The sequence below is a fragment of the Chaetura pelagica genome, unplaced genomic scaffold (genome assembly GCF_000747805.2).
Source record: "Chaetura pelagica isolate M959 unplaced genomic scaffold, ChaPel_1.0 scaffold456, whole genome shotgun sequence".
Classification (NCBI taxonomy): domain Eukaryota; kingdom Metazoa; phylum Chordata; class Aves; order Apodiformes; family Apodidae; genus Chaetura; species Chaetura pelagica.
In genome coordinates, this window is record NW_009953574.1 from 1221479 (window position 1) to 1244271 (window position 22793).

General features: G+C 43.7%; 1 protein-coding gene across 1 annotated transcript in view; it reads right to left on the minus strand.

The window, feature by feature from the left end:
- Nucleotides 1–2849: 2849 nt before the first annotated feature.
- GPR112 (G protein-coupled receptor 112) overlaps nt 2850–22793 on the minus strand; it is a 50055-nt gene continuing 30111 nt past the window's right edge. The window contains exons 2-11 of the mRNA XM_009999686.1: nt 21615–21687; nt 18477–19018; nt 12951–13045; nt 12578–12630; nt 11028–11176; nt 7835–8045; nt 7203–7368; nt 6940–7089; nt 6008–6130; nt 2850–2903 (exon numbers count right to left, since the gene is read on the minus strand). Of these exons, the coding sequence (XP_009997988.1) occupies nt 2850–2903; nt 6008–6130; nt 6940–7089; nt 7203–7368; nt 7835–8045; nt 11028–11176; nt 12578–12630; nt 12951–13045; nt 18477–19018; nt 21615–21687 (1616 nt within the window). The remainder of the gene's footprint in view (nt 2904–6007; nt 6131–6939; nt 7090–7202; nt 7369–7834; nt 8046–11027; nt 11177–12577; nt 12631–12950; nt 13046–18476; nt 19019–21614; nt 21688–22793) is intronic.

Consider the following 22793-nt stretch of genomic DNA (forward strand, 5'->3'; position numbering starts at 1 on the left):
TAGGGAAAGCAGTTCCTTCCACCGTTGCCTTTACTTGCATATGACTCTGCAGGGAGCAACAGGCACTTTCTGCTAATGTCTCCCTGGGCAGAAGAAACTTCAGCTCAACCTGCCTGGAGAAGAAATCCACCCATACAGCTCACCACATTTCTATCAGCTCAGTGTCCTGACTTTTGCAAATATGTCCCTGTCTTAGAGAAGTTAACAAGTACAGAAGTGGAGAAAAAAATTCCCTTTACTTACCCCAGCCAGCAAGACAGCATTTTAGGATGTATTTTGGGACATAAACATTGAAAACTTTGACAAGAGCCAAGTAGAAGTGAACAGACTCCAGCCACATCCATGTGAAAGCTGCAAGAAGGGAATAGTGAAGGAGTACGGCCACGGTGACACAGAGACCTGGCTGGTGGAAGGAGGACAGCCAGGAATTGGTGAGGAAGAGCATGTTGAGCATCAGCAGTGAGGCACAAAGGTTGAGCAGGATTTTTGAAGGGTTGTCTCTCCGCAGCTTTCTAAAAGGAAGGGGACAGTCCAGGAGGTGATGCCTACACGAATTGAGCTGGGTGCAGTCACTAGTGCCAAGCAGCACCAATTCTGTACATGTCAATATTAGAAATTGGCTTCTTGTGGTGTAAGTTGTATCTGCATTAGTGGTTTTTATCACATCACTCGTGTGTTTTTGAAGCAGATCTCCCAGCCTGAAAAAGCAGAGCTTCTCTACACCTGGAGACCAGCTAGGATTGCTACACCAGGTGGAGGAGGGACAGCCTTAACATCATCTTTGTACTACTGCATTCAGTATTATTGTTATGGCAAAATTACTGGATTATGAAAGCACCCAGTTACCTAAGCCTAGGGCCCAAGCATGCCAGGAGCTTCAGGCACATCCAGTACAAAACAAAACCTATCCAAAAGGTGGGTTAGAAAGACAAGACCAAGAGCAAGAGAGGAGAAAAGTTTCCCTGTTTTACTGTTGACACCGTCCCAGGTACAGCCTTTGTACAGGGAACACCCCAGACTGCTGGGATCATCCAGCGTATGTACAGGGAATACTCCAGGTTCTTGACATAGCATTTTACCCACGCCCATGGGTAAATGTTGGAAATGGCAGAAGTTTAGGAACACAGAAGTTGCTGAACAGCTCAGACTAGTTCTGGAATTGAAGCAGGAGTATTTTAGTACCTGCGACCACAGTCCCAAGTCAAAATAAAGCAATGTTGCTACTGTCAGCTCTCAGTCTTCCCTCCTGTACCTCACAGCATCAAATACTGCCAAATATTCTGATAGTTACTGCAAGTTCATTATGGCTAAATGGTTAAAAGCCGTGTAAGAAGAAAGATCAGACTTACTCAAGGGCTAGATATGTCACCAGTGTTATACCCAAGAAAAGGGAAGAAGCACCACATCCTGCATAGCTTAGCAGAGTTAAAACACGATCATGGGTGGCATCTGTCTCTGTCCGGGATAAGTCCTGTGTTACAAGAGAAAGAATCACAGTTGTTTGCCAAAACAGATAAAGAAATTGGTTTTCCACATAAATCCATTTCTGTTCTGCTTACTGCTACTTTTGGAGGGTTTCCATTAACATTTTTATGTGCTTCTTATTGTACAGTCCTACAGAATATCCAAACTAGTAAAAATATGCAGTATTTAAATTATCCAGTAATAAGTTGTGAATTTCAACTTGTGAATCCAACAAGGATTACAGGATCTTGGCAAAATTATTCCACTGGGAACTTGCTTTGGAGAAGAAACTCTAGTGTGTTTCAGTGCAGCTGCCATGCCTGGAACTGCACAAACCTGCTAAATGTCTTGGAGCGTGGGAGGCTCCTCCATGTCCAGAGAACATCCCTCTGTGAAAACCAGCCAGGGGGCTGGGCCCTGCCCCTCCACAGCTGCTGCCAGGACTGACATGGAGAGGATTTTGTTGTTCCCAGCCACAGTTTTTCTTCTATTTGGTGGAACTTTGAACCTCAGTCTAGTAACCTCCATCTCTGATGTGCCATCAGTGGTGCTGTGAAATACTCCCCACGTGCTGATGACCACAGTGGCTGGGCAGAAAAAATGTGATCTTCAAATCAGACTGAATTCTCTGTTTGAATGGAAACTTCAGCAAGGTGCCTGAAATATGTAACATCTCAGTTCCTTCCTGGAGAAGTTCCGTTTTTCCCACCAGGGAGGGTTTCCGTGCCTGTCTCAGCACAGGGCAATGCTGGCCTCTAGAGGCAGGTGGGCAGCAAAGGGATGGCCTTTCCATGGCCTATAGGGTGTATCCTACTGGATTAGACAACTTTAATCTCCTCAATTTGCTTTGAACTTGCCCAACACTTTGCATTTGTTGCAGCCCGTTCTCAAGCAATCCCCTCATTCCTTTAACATTTAACTTTCAGAGGCAGTTTGCTCTATATCCCAGAGAAATAAAGGTGGTATTTACATTAAAGTTCCCTTTCTGATGGAGTTACAACTTTCTGAGAGATACAATGCCATTAGTTGCAACTGGCAGGTAATTCATTTGACACAGCATTCCCAACGCAGCAAGGAACCCATCCATGTTGATTAAGTTACGTTGCAAAAAAAGTACAAACTACACCTGTAAAATGTATTTGCCTCGAAGCAACTGACATTTAGGAGACTTTATACCATTAAAATAATTGTAACTGTTTTGTTTGTTATTACTGAGCTTGGCAAAATTGCAGTTAACAGGTTGTAGAGCCATGAATCTCCCATCTCTCCCCAAAACTAGTGATGACTTTGTCTAGTGCCACAGGACTTTTTTGGAGATAATTCACACGTACTTACCAGCAGGACTCCAAAATGGGTAAGATGGTTACAAAAACAGATTGTGTAATTCATTTCTGTATATTCCATTTCACACCCTGATCTATTCCATCCACCCAGTCCATCTGTGTAATAGAGAAAAAAAGGATTTTTAAGCAGAGTTAGTCATGCTCAGTCATTTATAGCTCTGCAGTGTGCAGAATGTGTGAATCTGAGCTCAAGTTAGTACAGATTTCAGGGTCATTTAGCAGCTCACAAGTGAGATTTCACACAGGAACACATTTTCTGTAGTTGCTTGAGCACCCCAAAACTTGGATGAAAGCCTTTGGTGGGATGAAGAAATATTTAAAGAGTAATTTGCATGCAGGCACACAGAGAAAGCAGGAAGGTAAGGGGTATGGAAACACAGAAGGCAAGAAGTATTCACAGAGTAGAGGATTTGTTGAAGCAGAGTGTAGCATTGGAAAAGATAGATCTTCACTGGCAAGATTAAATTTATAAGCCTATTTATGTGGCACCTATGCCAGATTCAGATGCTAAGCTCTAATTTTAAATATATATATATTCTAACACTAATAATAGCAGAGAAAAAAACCTCTCCCTCATGTTCTGAGTTACCCCAAAGCACACTGCTCTTGCTGTGCCTGTTGACTACCTAGCCATGTTCAAGACCTGACCACAGCAAAGCCCCCACTGACTTCCCTGAAGTAACTGTGAGAAATCATCTGATGTTTCACTGCCTTCCTGCACTTTTCTTAGGCTAAGTCTTCTTCTCCATGTAGATGCACCATTATACAATGCCAGATATGTCTCCCCCAGGAGTAACACACATTGAGGTAGCCATGTCAGTGGAAACCAGTGAGACAGTCAACAGGACAGCCTCGGAGTTTCAAGCTGCAGGGTCAAGGAGCCAAAGACTCTGTGAGACTGGTGACAGAGAGAGCCTGGCAGCTCTGTAAATAACACTAGCCAGCAGGACAGCCTCGGAGTTTCAAGCTACAGGGTCAAGGAGCCAAACACTCTGTGAGACTGGTGACAAGAGAGAGCCTGGCAGCTCTGTAAATAACACTTACTGTTCTTCTGAAAGTCCCAAAAGACACAGTGCACTGCTGCATTACCCTGCAGGCAGAGAGAAAGGAGGCTGTGACATTCATTCAGTGTGTCTGTATGATGCCTGCACTTGCAGATGGTGCATCGTGCCTCTCATCAGGGTTTATAACTAAGGCAGATTGATTTGATCTCTGTACTGAAAGCCCACTGATCTCTGTGATGACTGGCATGGTGGGGCTACAGGGGGTCTGCAGCTCACTGGAGATGCCAGCAGTTCAGACATTTGGACACTTAGACATGGGGAACCAGCTGGGATATTGGCCATCTCATCTGTGCCACTGAAAAACTGCAGAGGGTCCCAATTTTGACCTTCCCTGCACCAAGGGAAATCCTGGGAATTAGTGATTTTCCCAGTTTTCCTGGCCTTTCTGTATCTCCTAGTGTCTTTTAAGGGCAGCAGAAAATCTGACAAGTTTTGCAGCTCACATCAATTCCTGTGTCTGATCTCATGGCCTTCATCTGGTATCTGAGATGTCGTCCCCAATTACTGGTGAAATTCAAAAGCTGTGACTAAGAGATAAAATAACAACCTGAGATTTAACACAGTAAAAAACAAAACAAAACCAATTCTCAACACAAGAATACCTCTATTTTAGAATGTCAGTGTTTCCACTGTCTCTGAAACCAGGCAGGGAAGACACCTAAGAGTAAATAAAACCTGCCTGCATATTGCAAACAGATTAAGATGGGTATTTAATGCAATGTTTTCCTTTGGGTACGTTCTAGTTTATTACTTATAATGCTGCAGCAAACTCTCCCAAGGCACAGATTCATTTTCTTTTATTATTAATCAAGTTTAATAAAGCACAGGAAGCCACCCTAACAGATCAGCTGTTAAGACATGTGATCTGTAGACTGTCAAATATAACTAGGCAGAGAGCCAAAGATGTAGGTTAGGATGGTATCTCATTAAATATTTAATTAGGATATTTTTAAAAGCTCGAGGAAAAAAAATCAGAGGTGCCAGATGGCCTGGTGGAGTAAAAATGACAGAAGAGAGGGGGTATCTAGATGAAATGTCTGGGTATATATTAGAACTGAATGAAAAGAGCATATTGCCATAAAAACATCATTTTCAAGCTCTAGTTAACCTGAACTTTCATCAGATTCATCTTATTGAATAATTCTGTTCTGCCCTGGGTTTGCAACATCATCGTCATAGAATGATTTAGGTTGGAAGGGACCTTAAAACCCCTGCATGGGCAGGGACACCTCCCACCAGCCCAGGTTGTTCAGAGCCCCATCCAACCTGCCCTTGAACACTTCCAGGGATGGGGCAGCCACAGCTTCCCTGGGCAACCTGGGCCAATGTTTCACCACCCTCAGACTGAAGAATCTCCTCCTTGTGTCTAACCTCAATCACCCCTCTTCCAGTTTTAATCCCTTACTCCTTGTCCTCTCACTACAAGCCCCTGTAAAAAGTCCCTCCCCATCTTTCTTGGAGCCCCTTCAGGCACTGGGAGGTTCTCTAAAGTGTCCCCAGGGCCTTCTCTTCTCCAGGTTTAACGGCCCCACCTCCCTCAGCCTGTCCTCACAAGAGAGGTGCTCCAGCCCTTGGATCATCTTTGTGGCCTCCTCTGGACTTTCTCCATCTTACGTTGGACCACAAATACTTGCAACACAAAAATGTGAAGGTGGAAAACAGGCAACAAGTTTGACCATCAAAAATAATTTCAGATACATTTTAGTTTTGAAACAGAACAAAGCAAATTAATATGGAAAAAATCTGTGCAATGTTTTGATTTTTTAATAAATGTACTCCTTTTTGTGACTAAAACAATTTGCTGAATTCAGAGCATCTGCAAATCATTTCAGTCAAACTCAAAACTTGCCATTTTATAGCAAATAAACTATTCCTTGAAAAAAACCTGGCCAGATCAACATAAGGAAGCAATGAAAACACCCCTTGCTACTAAGCATGGATTTGGAGTGGAGACACAAGCTTTACTAACGTGCAGGAACTAAACACCAAGATTCGTGTGGTCTGTCGATGTTTTGGTTGATTTATCAGGGAGAGATCAGGCAGCAAAATGTTTAAGCCTATTTGTCCTGTTGCCAGTTTATGGTGAGGGAAATGGGGTCTTCTTCAACAAGCCCTTGACAAGATGAACACACCTACCGTATTTTGGTGTATGTGCTGCAGAGTAACAGTCACAGGCTCACGGAGGTTCTGAACGGATGTGTTTTCAATGCTGGCACTCACAACATAAGTATTCAGCCTCTCCTCCTTTAAACTGTCATCCTACAGTGGAAAACCATATTCAGATGCAAAGAATCCCAAGTGATTTCAGTTACCAGCAATCCTGCTCTTCCATGCTTCCATTTTTTTAAAATTTGTGTTTCTTGGAAAGAGGGATCAGCCAAACACCCTGGGACTTGCTCCTTCATTAGAAAATGTGGCAAACTGTAACTTCAGGGACAGTCTCCACATCAGCTGAAGCAGAACAGAGTTTCAGATGCATCAGCTGGACTGAGAAAGCTGCATCATCATTTCTGTACGTCAACACATCCAGTTGCACGTTATTTAGCTCATTAGACAGCAGACACAACTGTGAAGGCTTCTCCTGTGTGAGAAGCTTTGCTCAGCACACTGAGTGCTCCATCATGCCAGAAGAAAAGTCTCCCTTTTTAATTACACCCCACCCCCACCCTTGAATTAAGAAAACAGCAAATACTAGAACAGCCCTGAGTGTTGCATATCAGTGCTGCTGTTATTTTAATGGGGAGATAAATCTTGAAATTATTTTAATGATATTTAGTTCCTTAAGCAAGAGCTCACTATCACAAGATGAGTGTGTGCTCTCTTCCTACACAAGAGTGGTACTGGACTAACATCAGCTACAGAACATGAACAAAGGTGTCAGGTCTGCAGACACCTCTCAGAGCATCATTTCTACAGGGAAGGTTTTGCTGCCTGGGTGCATCTTCCCTGCACATTTCTTAGTGCTCCATCAGCCTGATGCTAAATGGGCCCAAAAGAGATGATGCTGTTCAGGATTTTTCATTTCTACACACAGAACAGTGTCAGTGTTTGTTTGGAGTTGTAGTTACCACGAAGAGTGAAGTAGTGCCAAAGAACTTAAACTGGATCCTTGAATGCTTGTCTGGGTCAGAGTGCTCAATCCCTAGGAATTTCTTCAGTGATTTTGGTAAAAACACAGAAGCCAAGGCCTTTCTGAAAGGGTTTTCTTGAACGTTGATCTGCAGGAGAGAGAGGACGTGCTCAGACCTGCCTGCCTCAGGTCAAACACACAAAAGAGCAGCAGGGCTGCCTGGTATGCTCAGTGGTGCCCGAAGTTATTCTTCACTCTCACCTGGAGATTCCCACCTCTGCTGTAGGAGGTAACTCCAAAGGCCAGACCTCCAAACATGCTGGGATCTGGACGAGTCACCAACAAAGCCAAGGAGGTGGTGACAAGTGATGTGTTTCTTTCTGTGTAAGTCACCTTATAGCCCATCTCCTCGGTTGTCTTCAGGATACTTTTCCAAGAGGAACAGCAAGAAAAACAAAACAAAACATCTCTTGTAACTTTCTCCTGGCTTCATAATATGCAGCCAGGAAACAATCAGCTAAAAAGTGTTCTAATTTATGATCAGAGGGAGCAATCACCAGAGCAGAATGGGTCCATGTTGGAGCAGAGAGGGTGTTGTCTGGCACAGGGTCAGGTGGTGCCAAACAGTGGAGTTACCATGTCTAAGCCAAAGCTCTGGTAGGTGGAACTGTCCTGCAGGGGCAACATGAGGTGGTTCTGGGAAGACCCAAGTGAAAATTCACACCCAGTCAGATACTCCATTCCATCTGGAAGGCAGAACTTGTAAAACCTGCTGTGGTTTGTATGGACATTGCTGACCCTTGTGGTGACGTTTGAACAGACATAAACCATTAATTACTCCAGAATGCCATTTTCAATTAGGAAGCCACTTCTGTGGAAGTTATCTTACTTACCTATTTGTCATTTTTCTGATGTTCTGATCTTCTATTTTTTGCAGCAAAATATAGTCTAGGATGGACAATATAGTCTCTGCAAGCATCATGCTCAGATCTGCCAGCCTTACAATATCAGAAATTTTACTTGCAATGATCTCTAACTCTTCCAAATGCAGTGCTGCATCTGGCAAGAGGTATGAAATATGCTGCACAACATCTTCTGCATTCTCTGGAAAAAGAAAGTACAGATGATTTATGTGGTACAGCTCAGGTCTAGCTATAGAGCTATGTGTCTCTATGTTAAAGCAAGGAGTTAATCTGCTTCTCCTCCTTCCTTTTGCTCATGATGCTTCTGACCTGCTACACAATTATCACTCAGTAAGTCAATAAGCTCTCAACGTGCAAACAAAACTGGCCAAAACTTCCAAGCAAAATCTTGACATCTCAGGTTGTGTTTCAAAGGAAGAAAACAAGGTACTTTTCATAACAATATTATTGTCTGTTTTTGGATTATAAAAATGATCTGTGAGTAGTATTTAGTTTCAACTTTGGTGACATTTACAAGCATTTGTGGGATCAAAATTACACAAGATCTGCCCCTCTCCCCAAATGCTGCTGAGCTGGTCTAGCAGCACAAGCAAATTCTGAATGGCATAGCCTGAAAAGCTCTATTTGCCATTCATTCATCATCCTGCACCGATTTGTTTATAGAAGCAGAGTTTTACACCCCAGGAGTCAGACAGACCGTGTGCAACTGCAGAGATCTTTCAGTGATCTATTCTTTATTTGCTGCTGCTGAGTAGGTGGATAAGCTATGGAATTGTTTTGGTTCATCATTCAAACAATTCACAGTTTGGTAAAGCTTAAAAAAAAAGAAACCATCAGGTCATAACAGTCACCTTATAGTTTATATGAATCACAGCACAAACTTTTAAGTTCCATACACTGATTTGTGCTGCTTTGTATGAGATCTACAGAACATTATCAACTGTTCTGATGTGGTAATGGAGAGAGTGTAGACAAGCAAAACCTGACACATTAAACACTGGTTATTTTCTTCCTAAATCTAAGTTTAGGATTTAAGACAAATCTTCAAAGTGATAGGTAAAGAACTTTGAAGCACCTGCAAAATTATTCTACATTAAAAACACCTTAAGATGACTTTAAGATTACTTTAAGAGTAGGATGTACATAAAATAACCTAATTGCTTCAGTTCATCAGATGTCCAACATAAGCATTATCTGAGAGTAACTTTTTGCTTTGATTCACTGTGTCACAGAAGCATCTTGTGCCTTACCTTCTGTTATTGTGGTATCATGGAGGTCTAAAATATTATTTGGAAGTTCTTCCAGTAATTTGCATGCAGTCATATTTGGTTTCTTCCACAAAGCTTGCTCACGTTCAATATTAATTGCACTGAAATATGGAAACAGTGCATGTTGTTACAAGAAAAATAAAAGAAATAATCTATGTTCCTCATATTACTCATACAGGTAGCTAAGAAACTGGTTAATAAACCAAATTTTGAGCATTGACGTGCAAGTCAGATTTGACTGAGCACTCACTGAGTAGAGTGGGAGCAGAGCCCAAATGCCAGAGCAATTTTAAATGCATGGAGAGGTACTGGAGGGCAGAGAGCAGGGAATGGCTGGCACAAAAGGCTTCAGTGCATCTGTTTCCCCTCCCTGCTCAAGCAGAAAGGTGAGTTTCTCCTGTGCTGGCCTCCACACTCCCTTTCCCTGCAGCCTGTGCTGGACTGGCCCTGTATCTTCTGTATCTTAGTTGGCATGGTCCTGCTGTGTGCCAGGACAGGCCACCACCTGGTTCCCCTCACCCAATGCCTGGTGATCCCTCCTGTTTCCCATGTAAGAACCAAAAGGAGATAAAGGAGATGATCTCATTACCCACCAGCTCCTTTGAGCAGACTGCTGAGGGTTTTTCCTGCAGCTGATCTCCACTTTGGTAGCTGGACTTGTTAGTGGCCAGGAATAACTGCCCTTGTAATTCGTCTGTGAAAAGCTCTCTGGACAATCCATTAGCACTGAGGATGAAATGCATAAAAGCTCTTTTAAAAGATGTAATAGTTAAAAAGAAGAACCTCCCTGACACCCCAGGACCCAGCTGTTCTCTGAACCTGCTTTCCTGATGGGACTGGGCTGTAATTTGCAGATTGGATATGAGTATTTTACAAGTTCATTGGCTGCAAGAAAACATTCTGTTTAAATATTTCACCTGTTCTTCTCTGACCTTCTCTTGAAGGTAAAGCATCAGTCTCCTAGCATCACAAACCACATTCAATGTCAGTACATCTTGCAGGCTGCTCTCATCTCTCTGAGGGTGCTTTCACACTGCCCCTTATTATCCCATCAACATCTTTCCTCCAGGCTTGTAGTTTTATTGTCTGCAGCTGATCTTTTGTAAGGCTTTGGTATCAGGTACAGTCTGTTGGCTGCTCTCTCTGGCTTACTGCTGTATTGTAAGGGGACTTTAAAGATCATCTAGATCCAACTCCTCTGCATGGGCAGGGACACTTCCCACTAGACCAGGCTGCTCCAAGCCCCATCCAACCTGCCCTTGAAGACTTTCCAGGATGGGACATCCACAACTTTTCTAGAAAACTTGTGCCAGTGTCTCACCACCCTCTTCCTGATACCTCATCTAAATCCACCCTCTTTCAATTTGAAACCCTTACCCCTTGTCCTATCACTCCAAGCCCTAGTAAAAAGTACCTCCCCAGCTCTAAGGTCTCCCTGGAGCCTTCTCTTCTCCAGGCTGAACACCCCAACTCTCTCAGCCTGTCCCCAGAGCAGAGCTGCTCCAGCCCTAGGATCACCTCTGTGGCCTCCTCTGGACTTGCTCCAACAGCTCCTTGTCCTTCTTGTGTTGGGGGACCCTGGGGCACTGTCTATGAGCAGGAGCTCCTGGCTTTGCAGCTGCATCAGCCTGACCTTCCCTCATTGCAAAGGTCCTCAGACTTCCCTTGGCACCAGGATTCAAATCTTAGCTTAACTCCATTTGTCTGAAACCTAAGTTTTTGATCTTGGAGTCACTGCATGATGTTGTACAGCCTGTGCATCAGATGAGGTCAGTCTGGCTACTTGTAAGGATGCTTTTTGGCCTAACCTCTCCATTAAATTTAAATGTGATTAAACACTTGCATCCAGAAGTACAAAGCATGTGATTTCCCATGAGGTATTAATGATGTGTTACCTATTGGCTTGACAGCCACATCTTCAGGTTTCACATGCAAGGATAATGGCCCCTCTCTGTAAGTGTCATTCAGCAAGTGTTTGATCTTGAGACTCAGCACTTCTTGTGTCTCATGTGATGTGGCCTTTATAATGGCCTTACAGATGTAGCTACAAACACAATACACAACCAAGACTACCATATTAGTAACCATATTAGTAACATTTCACAATTACAAGTGGCTACAAAAGGAGTATCCCAGAAAATTATATTGAATTGTTTCTTTTTTTCAATATATTTTGTTCACCCTAAGTACAGTCCCATGGCAAATGTCACCAAATGCCACTTCTTATGTACATTAGTACATTCATCCCAGGAGCCTTCCTGGGCACAGTCCACTCACTGCTCTGGCCCCAGGGAAGGACACTGCTCACAGGCAGCTCCCACAGTGCAGCACAAACCTTCCAGCTTGCCATGGAAGCACTTTGAGCCTCCCAAGATATGGGGTGTGAGAGGGAAGCCTTGAATGCTCAAATACATTTCCCCAATTCATACATTACTGGGGTTCTCACTCCACTTGTGCTTTTCTGTTTTATACAACTAAAGTTTTCACAGTTACTCTGAAACTAAACCAGCCAAGGAAGGGTTTAAGTCCTCCTCACCCTAAAAATGAAATCAATATGAACTGTGGAAACCCAGTTCATAACCATGGCTCTTACCTTTGTGCCATCTGCTTTACCCTCCTCTTCAAGTTTGCACAGAAGGACACAAAAAGTTAGAAGATGGTCAGAATCAGCTGGCAGAAGTTGGATTTTTAAGAAAAGCAAACAGCAGAAGCTCATTAAAATGTTCTCATTAAAATAGATCCGATGGCTTTAAATGTTATTGGGACCTGAGCCTCGAGCAGCTTTTGTTTCACAGAACTTCTAGAGGTAGCTCAGGATAAAACAGCACCTGACTGTGCACTGATGCTGCCTCATGCAGAGAACAGAGCTGATCTGTAGCCACCACTGGTCAATGAGTGTGCTCACCAGAAGGCCACTGCAAAGCAGAAGGCTTGCAAGGAGTTCTGGGCACATCCAGCATTCCCTTGTCTTCACACAACTTAACCAATATCCATGGACACACAGGAGCTCTCCAGCCCAGTTGTTTCCATGGGGTGCATCTACCAGGTTGATGGCCAGTGTTCAATAAGTTCAATAAAACATAATAGTTACCAGTATTTAGAAGATGCAACTACTATATCCTCTATGCAGAGATAAGAAAAAGTAGATTTTAAAAGAATAAAGTAACAAATTACATACATGAGCCCTCTTATAGACACTGCCTTGTGGATAATTACGTCTGCAAGCAAAAGAGAACAGAATAATCACTTCAAAGTAAGAATAAAAAAAAATAAACAATATAAATTATATTATATAATAATTTATATATATATACACACACATACATATATATAACACCTTTGTAATAGGACTAGTCAGTTGTGAAATGGAAATTTGGAACCTGGCTGCAGTTTCACTCAAAGGACAGAGGGTGAAGGTGACAGCACTACATAGCCAGAGCCTTACCTGACTTTAAAGTTTGTCACAACAAATTCTTCTCCAGTAAATACAACACTAAACTGGAAAGAAAACAGCAACATTCCTGTTAACTTGATTTATCAATACATCATCTAGACTTGCTTGTAAATTTAAAATTGCCATAAAAGATCTAAACTCTGATGAAAAAGGCTGAAGGATTTTACAAAACGTCAGCACTTTCCCCTTCCTTCTGAGTTTAATTCTATCCTGTTAAAAATGCACTGGATAACATGAAATGCCACAGTACTGTTACAAAGGTACTGATTCCTGTGTTGTCCCCTAAGTTTGTGTACTGCACCACCTGTCCTCACCATCAGATACCTGCTAGAAATACATGGAATGAGAAAAGTAAGCTGCTCACCCAGTTTTCAAGAAGCTTCCTTGCATCATAGTAATCAGGAGCTCTCTCAGTTGTGTAGGAAAGGGAAAAGTTCATGTGAACATTAAAGAAGGCAACTGTAAGAAAAGAACGTAAGTGAGATGCATCCTGTAGTTTGCACAGAAGGTGTCTGCACCCCTCCTCATCTCCTGACCCCTCCTTTCAACCCTAGTTGTGTTTCCCATTCCCAGGGTGTGGGGGTGCAGACCACCTCCCCCTGGGCTGCATGGCGATGGCATTTCCCCCAATACCTGTGGAAATCTCTTCAACTTGATTCCAACCTTTACATGTTCCTTCCGTGTTGTAAGTAACAGAGTGAACCTTGCCATCCAACTCTACTAAATTGGACTTTTACAAATTTGTATTAAAAACACTTTTCTAGTATCTTCGATGGTGATTCTTAAAGCAACCTTAAGTCCTCCTCTCCTCTGTGACACACAGTCCCAGAGGCTCTTTGGGAAATCCCACACTCCAAGTGCCCAAGTCCCAGGTGACCTGCTGCATTGCTATGTTATTAAAAGAGCCTAAGGGCCCAAAGACATCATCAGGTTATCACAGCTTAACAGACAAGCTGTGCTTCATACCTGGGGGTGCACAGACTTGGCTTTTACTGCCTGCTAAGAATGTCCAATGACAAGGGGCAACGGGTGCAAGCTGGAGCATAGGAGGTTCCATGTAAACATAAGGATTTTTTTTTTCACTGTGAGGGTGACAGAGCCCTGGGACAGGCTGCCCCGAGAGGTTGTGGAGTCTCCTTCTCTGGAGACATTTCAAACCCACCTGGACACGTTCCTGTGTGACCTAATCTAGCTGATCCTGCTCTGGCAGGGGGGTTGGACTGGATGATCTTTTGAGGTCCCTTCCAACCCCGACCACTCTGTGATTCTGTGACACAGGAAGAGACAGGAGGATCTGCTGACATACAACACTTTGCTAAGCAGCAATAGCTTAAACATGTGACCGAATCTTAAATTGTCACGTGTGATGTCAGTTGGTGTCAGTGCTGGTCATGGCAGCATTTAAAATTTAGCACTTACTTGGAATTATACCATTGGTGCTACTGGCTGGGGGGGGTGGGGGGAGGGGCGAAGTCCTTGTTGACCATGATTCACTCGAGCCTGCTGAAAAGAACATGAGAAGGCCTAAAATCCACAATGGCAGAGTGTAAGGAAAGGCACAGTCCAGGTAAGATTGGGGTGGGAGCAAAGGTCAGAGTGACAACGGGCTGCTGGTGGTCCCCAGGCCTCTGCAGGGTGAAGTCAAAGGGGAAAATACACCTGCATGTGGTTTTTTTTTTTTAATTTCTCCAGAGGAAACTACAGTGTAACAAGGGAGAAAACAGGATTTGCAGAGTTTAGATGACAAGGAACACCAGAGTTGATGCAAGACTGTTCTTTTTCATTCCCTATGCTGAAGAGCAGTTCTGTGTTCCCTTCTTGCTCATGTAAACTGTGCCAGCCTTCAGGAGAATACATCTGCCAAACCCTGAATGCTAACGGGTTAACATGCAGCAATGCATGTGGGATGAACATTGATACTCATGGTCTCTGGTTTAATGATAACCTGGCATAAGAATTCCCATTGAAATGCCAGTCATCCTGCCTGTTGTTTCCAAAGTAAAGAATTCTGAGAATTCATTTGTAGCCAATTTTCCTTGAAGTGAATCACCTTGTCAAACCAGATATGATGTTTGCATTTCACATGCAATCTGCCACATCACCAGGCAGACAAGGACAAAAAGGGTGATGTTTGTCACATGTGGTACAGAAAACTGCAATGAACTAAATCACCGTATAACATTACAAGCCTCAGGGAGGAAAGAAAAGTAGGATCACAACATTTTAGGAACCATCTCCTTGCTATGCTGGTAATTTGGGGGTTGTTTTTTTCACTCACATGAGTGCCAGAGACTTGACATTCTAGCTCTGACTAAGACAAGTAAACTTAACATATGAATACAAAGCCAAATGTCTATGAATAAGGAGTGTGATGGGAAATAAGGAGGATGGGGCCACACTTCATAAAACATTGTTTTCTCTTTCGTAGTCCAGAGGTAAGGAGGACCACCCATGCTTGAAATCTAACAGCCCATCTCTGACACCTTCAAATTGATGGCAATACATCCATGGACAATAACAGGGGCTGTTAACAAATTGAAGGCTTATATTTTTACCCTCAACAGCTTCAAATTATTTTGTGAAGTTGAAAGGACAGCTGAAGTCAAAAGTCCCTTCTGAACAGGCATGCTACAGTACACAACCTTCTGCTTCCTTGATCAAGAAGCTATTTTACCCATTGCATCAAGCCACAGGCTGTGTGCTCAGCACAGAGTCAAACTGGAGCAATTTCTGAGTTCCAACTTCATGAACAGGAGGACTAGATAGCTCTTGTAAGAGAGCTTATATAAAGCTCTGAGCTATCTCTCCAAGGTTGGCTCCTGCAGACTAAGCTCGGACTCTTCAGTCTTCAGCTCAGACCTTCAGTCTCCCAATGCTCCTCAGAGGTGCCAGTCTGTGTTTGGGTGTCACCTCATGGTCCAGGGAGCAGCAGTTTCAGCCCCTGCAGTATCCTCAGCAGAGGCAACATGCTCAGAGCTGGAGGAGAGCTGAGCCAGGAGGAAAGATGCAGGGGCTGCTCCGAAGACCAAAGTGTCCAGCAACCTGCTTTGGCAGAGCAGTGCTCTTTGTAGCACAGTCCCTGCTGCTCCCAGAAAGCTGTAAAAATGCAACCCTGCTTTTCCCATGGTGCTTGATGAATCTTAGATTTTCATTTGGACATCTCTCCTCTTTACTCAGGCCTTTTGCTTCTGAGATAGTACTAAACTGTTGGGAAAAAAGAGGACTAATTCACTCTGCTTTACTCTTCCACTAAAACACTAGTAAGTCCAGGAGCAAGATGCCACTTTGCCATCTCAAATCTGTTGCCTGCACATGTCAGCAACACAACCTGACATAATGGGTATTCACTGATTCTTTATTTGGAAATGATCAGCAGCCTTAGATCATCCAATTGTAAGACAAACCTAAATATTGAATACACAGACCTCCTACCACCAGCCACTACCACTGTTTGACATACATGTGAATATGCAGAAAAGAAGAAGCCAGAAGTATCTACTAAATTAAAAGTAAAACCCTAGAAACAAAGGAAAACAACTCCTCTGAAGTAAACAGAAGGACCTGAAACTAAGGGGATGTCCTTTTTCCTCCAGCACCCTTGCACACCAAGCCCTCCCCATCCTCGCAACACATACTACTGAGAGAATACAAGGAGCAAACCCTGGAGTACCTGACCCCAGTACTGCAAAGAGGTGGATATTCCAGCATCCCTGGTGACTTTAATCCCAGATCTTAAGCTTCTGGTGAAACCTGTGTGCCTTCCTGTGGTGTGAAGCTGCAGAGATGAGTTCTGGGAGCCCCACTGTGATGCTACAGATAATCAGTCCCTGGATTCAAGCTCATAGAAAACCCAACATCTTTTTTAGTAACCTTTTTTAAGAGCTGCTTTTCATAGAAGAAGTGTGAGGAGAAGGCAGAAGGGCCAATGCTGTGCAGACATGCCCCATCACTGGAATAAATGAGTTTTTCTTTTCTTGCAGCACTACAGACATGGTATTAGACTGTGGTTTATCAAGCCATAAACCAAGCTGTTTGTACACCTAGGGGTTAACTTGTCTTCCTGATTATTACAGTGCTGCAGATCCTCTCCAGATAGGAGGAATCTGCATATAGCTGGGTCATTCCAGGCTCCACTCTGTTCCTGTTACCAGCATAATGTTTCAAAACCCATTGCCTCAGGGGTGATGGATGATATCACCCTGTGTCAGCCAGGATGAAACAGAAAATTCTGCTAGGGAAAAAGAAACCATAATAGAGAAATGGCCAAATAAAATCCAAACCCCTTCTAATCAGGAATGTCACTCACAATGGCATTTTCACCTCCTGACAAATTAAGCATAATTACAACTTCACAGATTTTAATTTATTTCTTTCTCTTTCTCATTATCAACTGAAGAAAAAAATAAATACATCTGCTTATTCTCACATGTCAAGGATCATTACCAGCAGGCAGGTGTGGGATGAGCCACCTGCATCCTCTAACTTCATTTGTATTAATTAACATGTATGTAATTCCATTCACGGATTGAGGGCTAAGGAGTGATGACAGATGAGATCTGAAGATAGAAAAATACTGTGCCACTGACATTTTAAAAGTCCTAGTCAAGGATTTTGATTTGGTAATTTAATACACTGTTTATTTGGCATCCTGTAAATACGTATGGTTTCCAATAGAAGAGCAGCAAAAATTAAACCAACCAATAAAAGGACTGTAATAAATACATTTCTGTATTATTAGCAGTCATTTTCAGATCCTTTCTATTTGTCCCCTCTCCAAGATTATTTAAAATTAAGAAGAAAATCAGAAATCAGTGTGTGGGTGAGGCAGAGGGAGGAAGAAATGAAGACAGTGAGTCAGTGAGAGGATGAGAACATACACTTCTACATTTTCAGCAGAGGCCCAGCTGAGCTGGAAAAGTGAAGGATCATCTTCAAGAACTCTGGAAAAAGCAAAAAGGCAGAACAATAACTACTCCTGGTATCAAGCAAAGCCAGAGCAACTGCTCTGATAATTCTATTGCTTACAAGTCCTGACACCTTCTCGAGGGTGCTTCCTGCTAGTTCATATGAAAAGTTTCACTCACTTTGCCTAAATGAGCCCTGGCCTTCCAAAAAGTAAGGTAAGATTTCCAAAACAAAGCAGGCTGCCCAACTTCCCAGCACAACTGCATGAACCATCCACTGCCAAGGTGAACCAAGAACTGCACAGGTCTGTAAACAACTCACACAAACACAAGAAACAAACCTTGCAGCTGGTAATTGATATAAGGCCTAAGTAACAATTAGAGTCATGATGTTATCATTGCACTGTCACTTTCCACAGCAGCACTTTGGCACAGCTGTTTCTGATATGCACTCTCCAGATGTTCTCACCTAGACTCCACATGTATGACCTGATAGAGACAATCCATACAAACTACAGCCAAGTGCAGCCTCCTCCAGCTGACAGACAGGACATTAATCTCAGTATGTATTTCCAGCTCTCACTGGTATCACTACCCAGTGTATTGTCAGTCTCTGTGCAAGAGCGAGTTCATTAATTGCAGTTAATTAAAGTCAGGAGTAGATCTACAGTGGAAGCAAAGGTCTTGCCAAGATCTGACAAATGAGAGATTCTCAGCGCTCTTGGGAAAATGTCAGGCTCCAGTTACCCTTCTCCCAGTGTGGAACACAACATGGATCCAGCAGTTCATGGTACCTGCTGGTGCAGTTCATCACCTGTGAGACACGTTCCCATTTCTCTTTGCTGAGAACCTTTCAATATTTGGGTCAGTCACAGCAGCAGTGACTGAGAGGCTATCAGACAATCCCTGGAGGGTTCCCTGCTCTGTGCCTGTGATCCCCAGAAACACACAAGCCCCAAGAAAAAGAAAATCTGGCAGAGACTCACCACAGCGCAGGTGCCGGTCTGCAACAGGAAGGATGCTGCTGAGGTTCCAGCACTGCTCCTCCCAGCTGACAGTATTGCCCATGGCACAGTCCAGCAGCTCTTCTTGACTCATCACACGGTCCCACATTTGGAAATAGTACAAGCTGCCAATGAAGCTGTTGCTGACCCTCACAGTAAAGCCATCCTTTCTTTTGTGCAGATGACCCAGCACCAGGCTGCCATTGGGCTTCAGGCACTCAGCACTGCCAAGGGTCTCTGCATACACGAGATGACCATTGCAATAGACCTCCAGCAGTTGTCTCCTGGTGTCCCACGAGCAGCACACGCTGTACCACACAAAAAGGGCCAGGTCGACCTCAATGTCTCGTCTAGTGCCAAAAAGATACAGTCTCAATTGCTTGTTTTCTCCAGAGAGTCCAAGCTCTAGGTCACTGATGTCAGTGGAGGTGGTGTTCGTGTCATAGGAGAATGCTGCCCAGGAGCTGACATTGGCCGTCCGGTTGAGATCAACACACACGGTGAACTGGCACAGCTGAGGGATGCTGTGGTTGGTCAGAGACACATACTTATCGTTCCTTCCCAGTAAATCCAGTCTTTCCCCATGCAGATGACGTGTTTCTGACAGCAAATGGCATTAGGGAAGAGGGTAAAGAAGGGAAATAAAGTGTCACTTCCAAAGAAAAAGCTGCAATGTGATCTCACTCAGGTACTTCCCTGAACAATGATCTAAAAAAATTAAGAGTTTCTTCTATTTCTAGTTTCTGCTGCCTTTGAAATTTAATTCTGAGACCACTCACCCTACCAGTAAAGAGAAAATGAGTTAAAAATTTTTGCAAAGGAAAAGTTGAAGTCCTCAAGATGTGCTGAATAGGAATCAGCACAGAATTCAGGTCTAGGGCACACATAATCCCTACCAGTACAGGTGTCCAGTGCAAAGGTCTTGGTTCAGCACACCATGGGAAAAGAGCTGTTTGCAGGAGTCACACCCTTGACCCCCAGTGTTTCGGTCAATGTTTCTTCTAAAGATAAAAATCAAAAGGACTGTCCTTTTCTCAGGCTCCAGAGAATTTGTTTAGGCTCCTTTTTTCTTCATGACTTTAAATTATTACAACTTTACAACTCAAAAAAGTTCTTGCTGACAGAGTCAACCTCCCTGAGTAACACTAACCACAGACTTATACAAGAGCAATTTGCCCACACATGGCCCCAGCCCTGGCTGCAGAGTAGCAGAGTAGCACCTGCACTGGCTCTAACTCAGCCCACCTGTCCCTGGAGCAGTGTGGCAGGAGCTCCAGTGAGCTATTATAACTCCCTTGAGTCCAACCTGACCAGTAAATTTCTAATAAAGGTTATGCATACCAGGGACTGCAATGCCTCCCAGCAGCTGCAGGGCCCCCAAGGGTGAGAAGCCAGTTCCCAGGGGTTTGTCCAACAGATGGGAATCCCCATGGGATGTACCATGGGAGAACTGGCACCCATCCCATGAATTATTAGAGCACCAGTGTCTTATAGCTGATCCATCAGGGGCCTCTGGCCAAAGCTGAGAGAAAGTGGGTACATTTGGTAAGACCTTGACATTAAGTTAGTCTTTTTTTACAGAGGATTTACTGGGAAAGAGCTAATTTTTTCCTCAACTGCAGTGTCTGCTGGAAGTGACCCCAGTGCAACATTAATGCCCTGCATTGTTCTTGAGAAGTCAAAGAAAGAAATACAAAAACCAACACAGAACTAATTATTGTTTTGCTGGCACTTATGGCAGAGCAAAAGGGTGTTGAGTGTGTTCATCAGGCACAGCTCACTGGGTTTGACTCAAGGCCTGAATTATTACTGGGAAGTTGGTTCTGCCAGTGGCTTTGTGCTTTTCCCAGAAACACCACAAAGTGAGTAAATGCAGAATTCTTATTTGACAGTGACCAAAGTAAAACTAGAAAAAAAACATACAGAAATGCAGGGAGCCACCTGGGAAGGAAACGAGAGTAATAACAAAACCAAGAGACTTTTCACCTCCAAACATGGCCAATGGTTGTGATGCAACCAAAACCTGGCATTTCAGTCCTTCCCATATTTTCTCTTTTGTACTGACTCATCTGCGGCCCAGAGTGAACCAGTATCCCAGGAGAGGGTGTGCATCATGCCCAGACCTGTAGATGTGTTTGGGAATGGACCAGCACACAGCAGCAATTGCAGGGAGAAGGCAGAGGTCCAGAGCAAGAATAACTGCTGCACTGGGGCAGAACAAAAGGGAACTGGGCTCCTACATAGCTCTGCTTGTGTGCACAGACCAGGAAACTAGCAGACATGCTCTGGGCGGGAGGAAGCCCAGAGCCCACTAGCAGCATCATCCCTATGGTTAAACCTGAGGGAAACTACTGTACCTGCCAGGAGGAAATGACAAGCAGCAACCACGAAGATGCAAAGGGCCTTGTGAGAAGAGTGCTGTCCAGGGCCACATGTGAACCTCTTCATTCTTTGGGCATGTTCTGAAAGAAAGATGTTGGTGATCACTCCCTTACCACACAGTCTGCTGAGAAACTCGAGGTGCTTTCTGTGGTTTGCTGGGAGGGCATTCACAGCTCAGGAGCTCAGAGGGCCTCACTCCCCGTGACCAAGCTGAGTCACTAGATCAGTAGTGTCTGTAAAGGTCACAGCCATACATACCCTCTGGTTTCTGCTGGTTTCTAAAAGAGATGAGGTTTGCAGGAATGGTCAAACTCCCTTGTGCATGTTTTGTCCATCTGTAACAACCCTGCAAACCTGTTAGCAACTTTCAATGTGCTTTGACAAAACAAGTCCATATCTGAAGTGGTGAAGTTCCTACAAATGTGAGTAGAAAAATAAGAGAAAGCTCTACCAGTGAGGTTAAGATGGGTGTGCTGACCCACTGTTATACCCCACAGACCCTCATGGGATAGGAGACTGGGATGGCAGCGGACAGAGCAAGAGGCACACAGAGGACACAGGCTACTCACAGAAAGCACAGTCAAACAAAGTATTCGTTTTCACCACTGGGCTGAACTACAAACATGCACCAGTTTGAGCCCTGGGAACATACTCGTAATTGGGAAAAGGCTAATTCAGAGGTAAAAACATACATTGAACATTTATAGTAGAATCCAAATTAGAAGGACTTGGTTCTACTTTGTCCTTGGGTTTGACTCAAGGTGTTTCAGAGGTGACTGCAGTGAAACCAGAGCACCAAGGGACAGACTACCTTGATGCCCCAGAGCCCTGGGCTCACTCCTTGTGCTCTGCACACTCCCCAGCCAACCTCTGCCTCCTCCTCTCACTTCTCTGGGCTTCAAAGCAAATGCTCACTCTTGGTTCAGGACCACAATGGATTCAATTTTCAATTACAAATGATACATATAAAATGGCTCCAAGGAGCAGACCAGATCCCCAGACTAAGTCAGCCCAGCTCTTCTCAGTGGAGTGGCCTAGCTCCACAGCAGACACACCCCTGGCCTAGGGCTCCCCACTGAGAGCTGCTGCCCTCTGGCCACTGGCAAAATGGAAATGGTCTCTTTCCGTCCAAACATGTAACATAAACATTAGAAAATTATTTTAAAACTGAGCTAATTAAACAACTCTCTCCATTTCCTTTTAAAACTGCACTTTACGAAACTTAAGGAGTTAGGACATGTCACCCAATTTTGTGTTTACTGCCGTGACAAAAAATCTCTCCTCCCAGCCTTCTCCTTTATTACTCCAGCAATGATTTGCTGACTTTCTCAGTAACATTTAAGGAATAAATCATCATGTTCCCAGCCTGTGATACCCCAACAGGACTTCTTACAGATTTCAGGTGATTCTTACTTTCTCCTAAAAACACCACAGGCATTAAAAGGTGCTGCTCAAACACTTACCTCCCTGTGTAGCACAGAAATCAAGGTAGATTTTTGCCAAGTGCTCCACGCTGTTTCTTCTGTCAGATACCAAAAGACCAGTGAAGAGAAACATGAAGAGAAAATCAGGCGGGATGTTGTGATGTTTTCAGTGGGTCAGGGAATGAAGAGAAAGTGATTTCTGTTCAGAAACTGCATTTCTTTGGTACTGGAAAACCTGCTGTGACAACAAAGCTCTGCTCCCAGCCTTCGCCTTTATCACTCCAGCAATGATTTGTTGACTTTTGCAATAACATTTAAGACACAAACCATTATGCTCCCAGCCTGTGGTACGTCACAGGGTTGTATTAAGTTTTGTCCAGAGCAAAGTCCAGAACATGGAGTGTTATAAAACATAAATTAGAAAGAAACAACTGAAGATTTCCCCATGTTTCTGATTCAAAAGCAACGCACTAAAGAACATTAGTTTAAATTT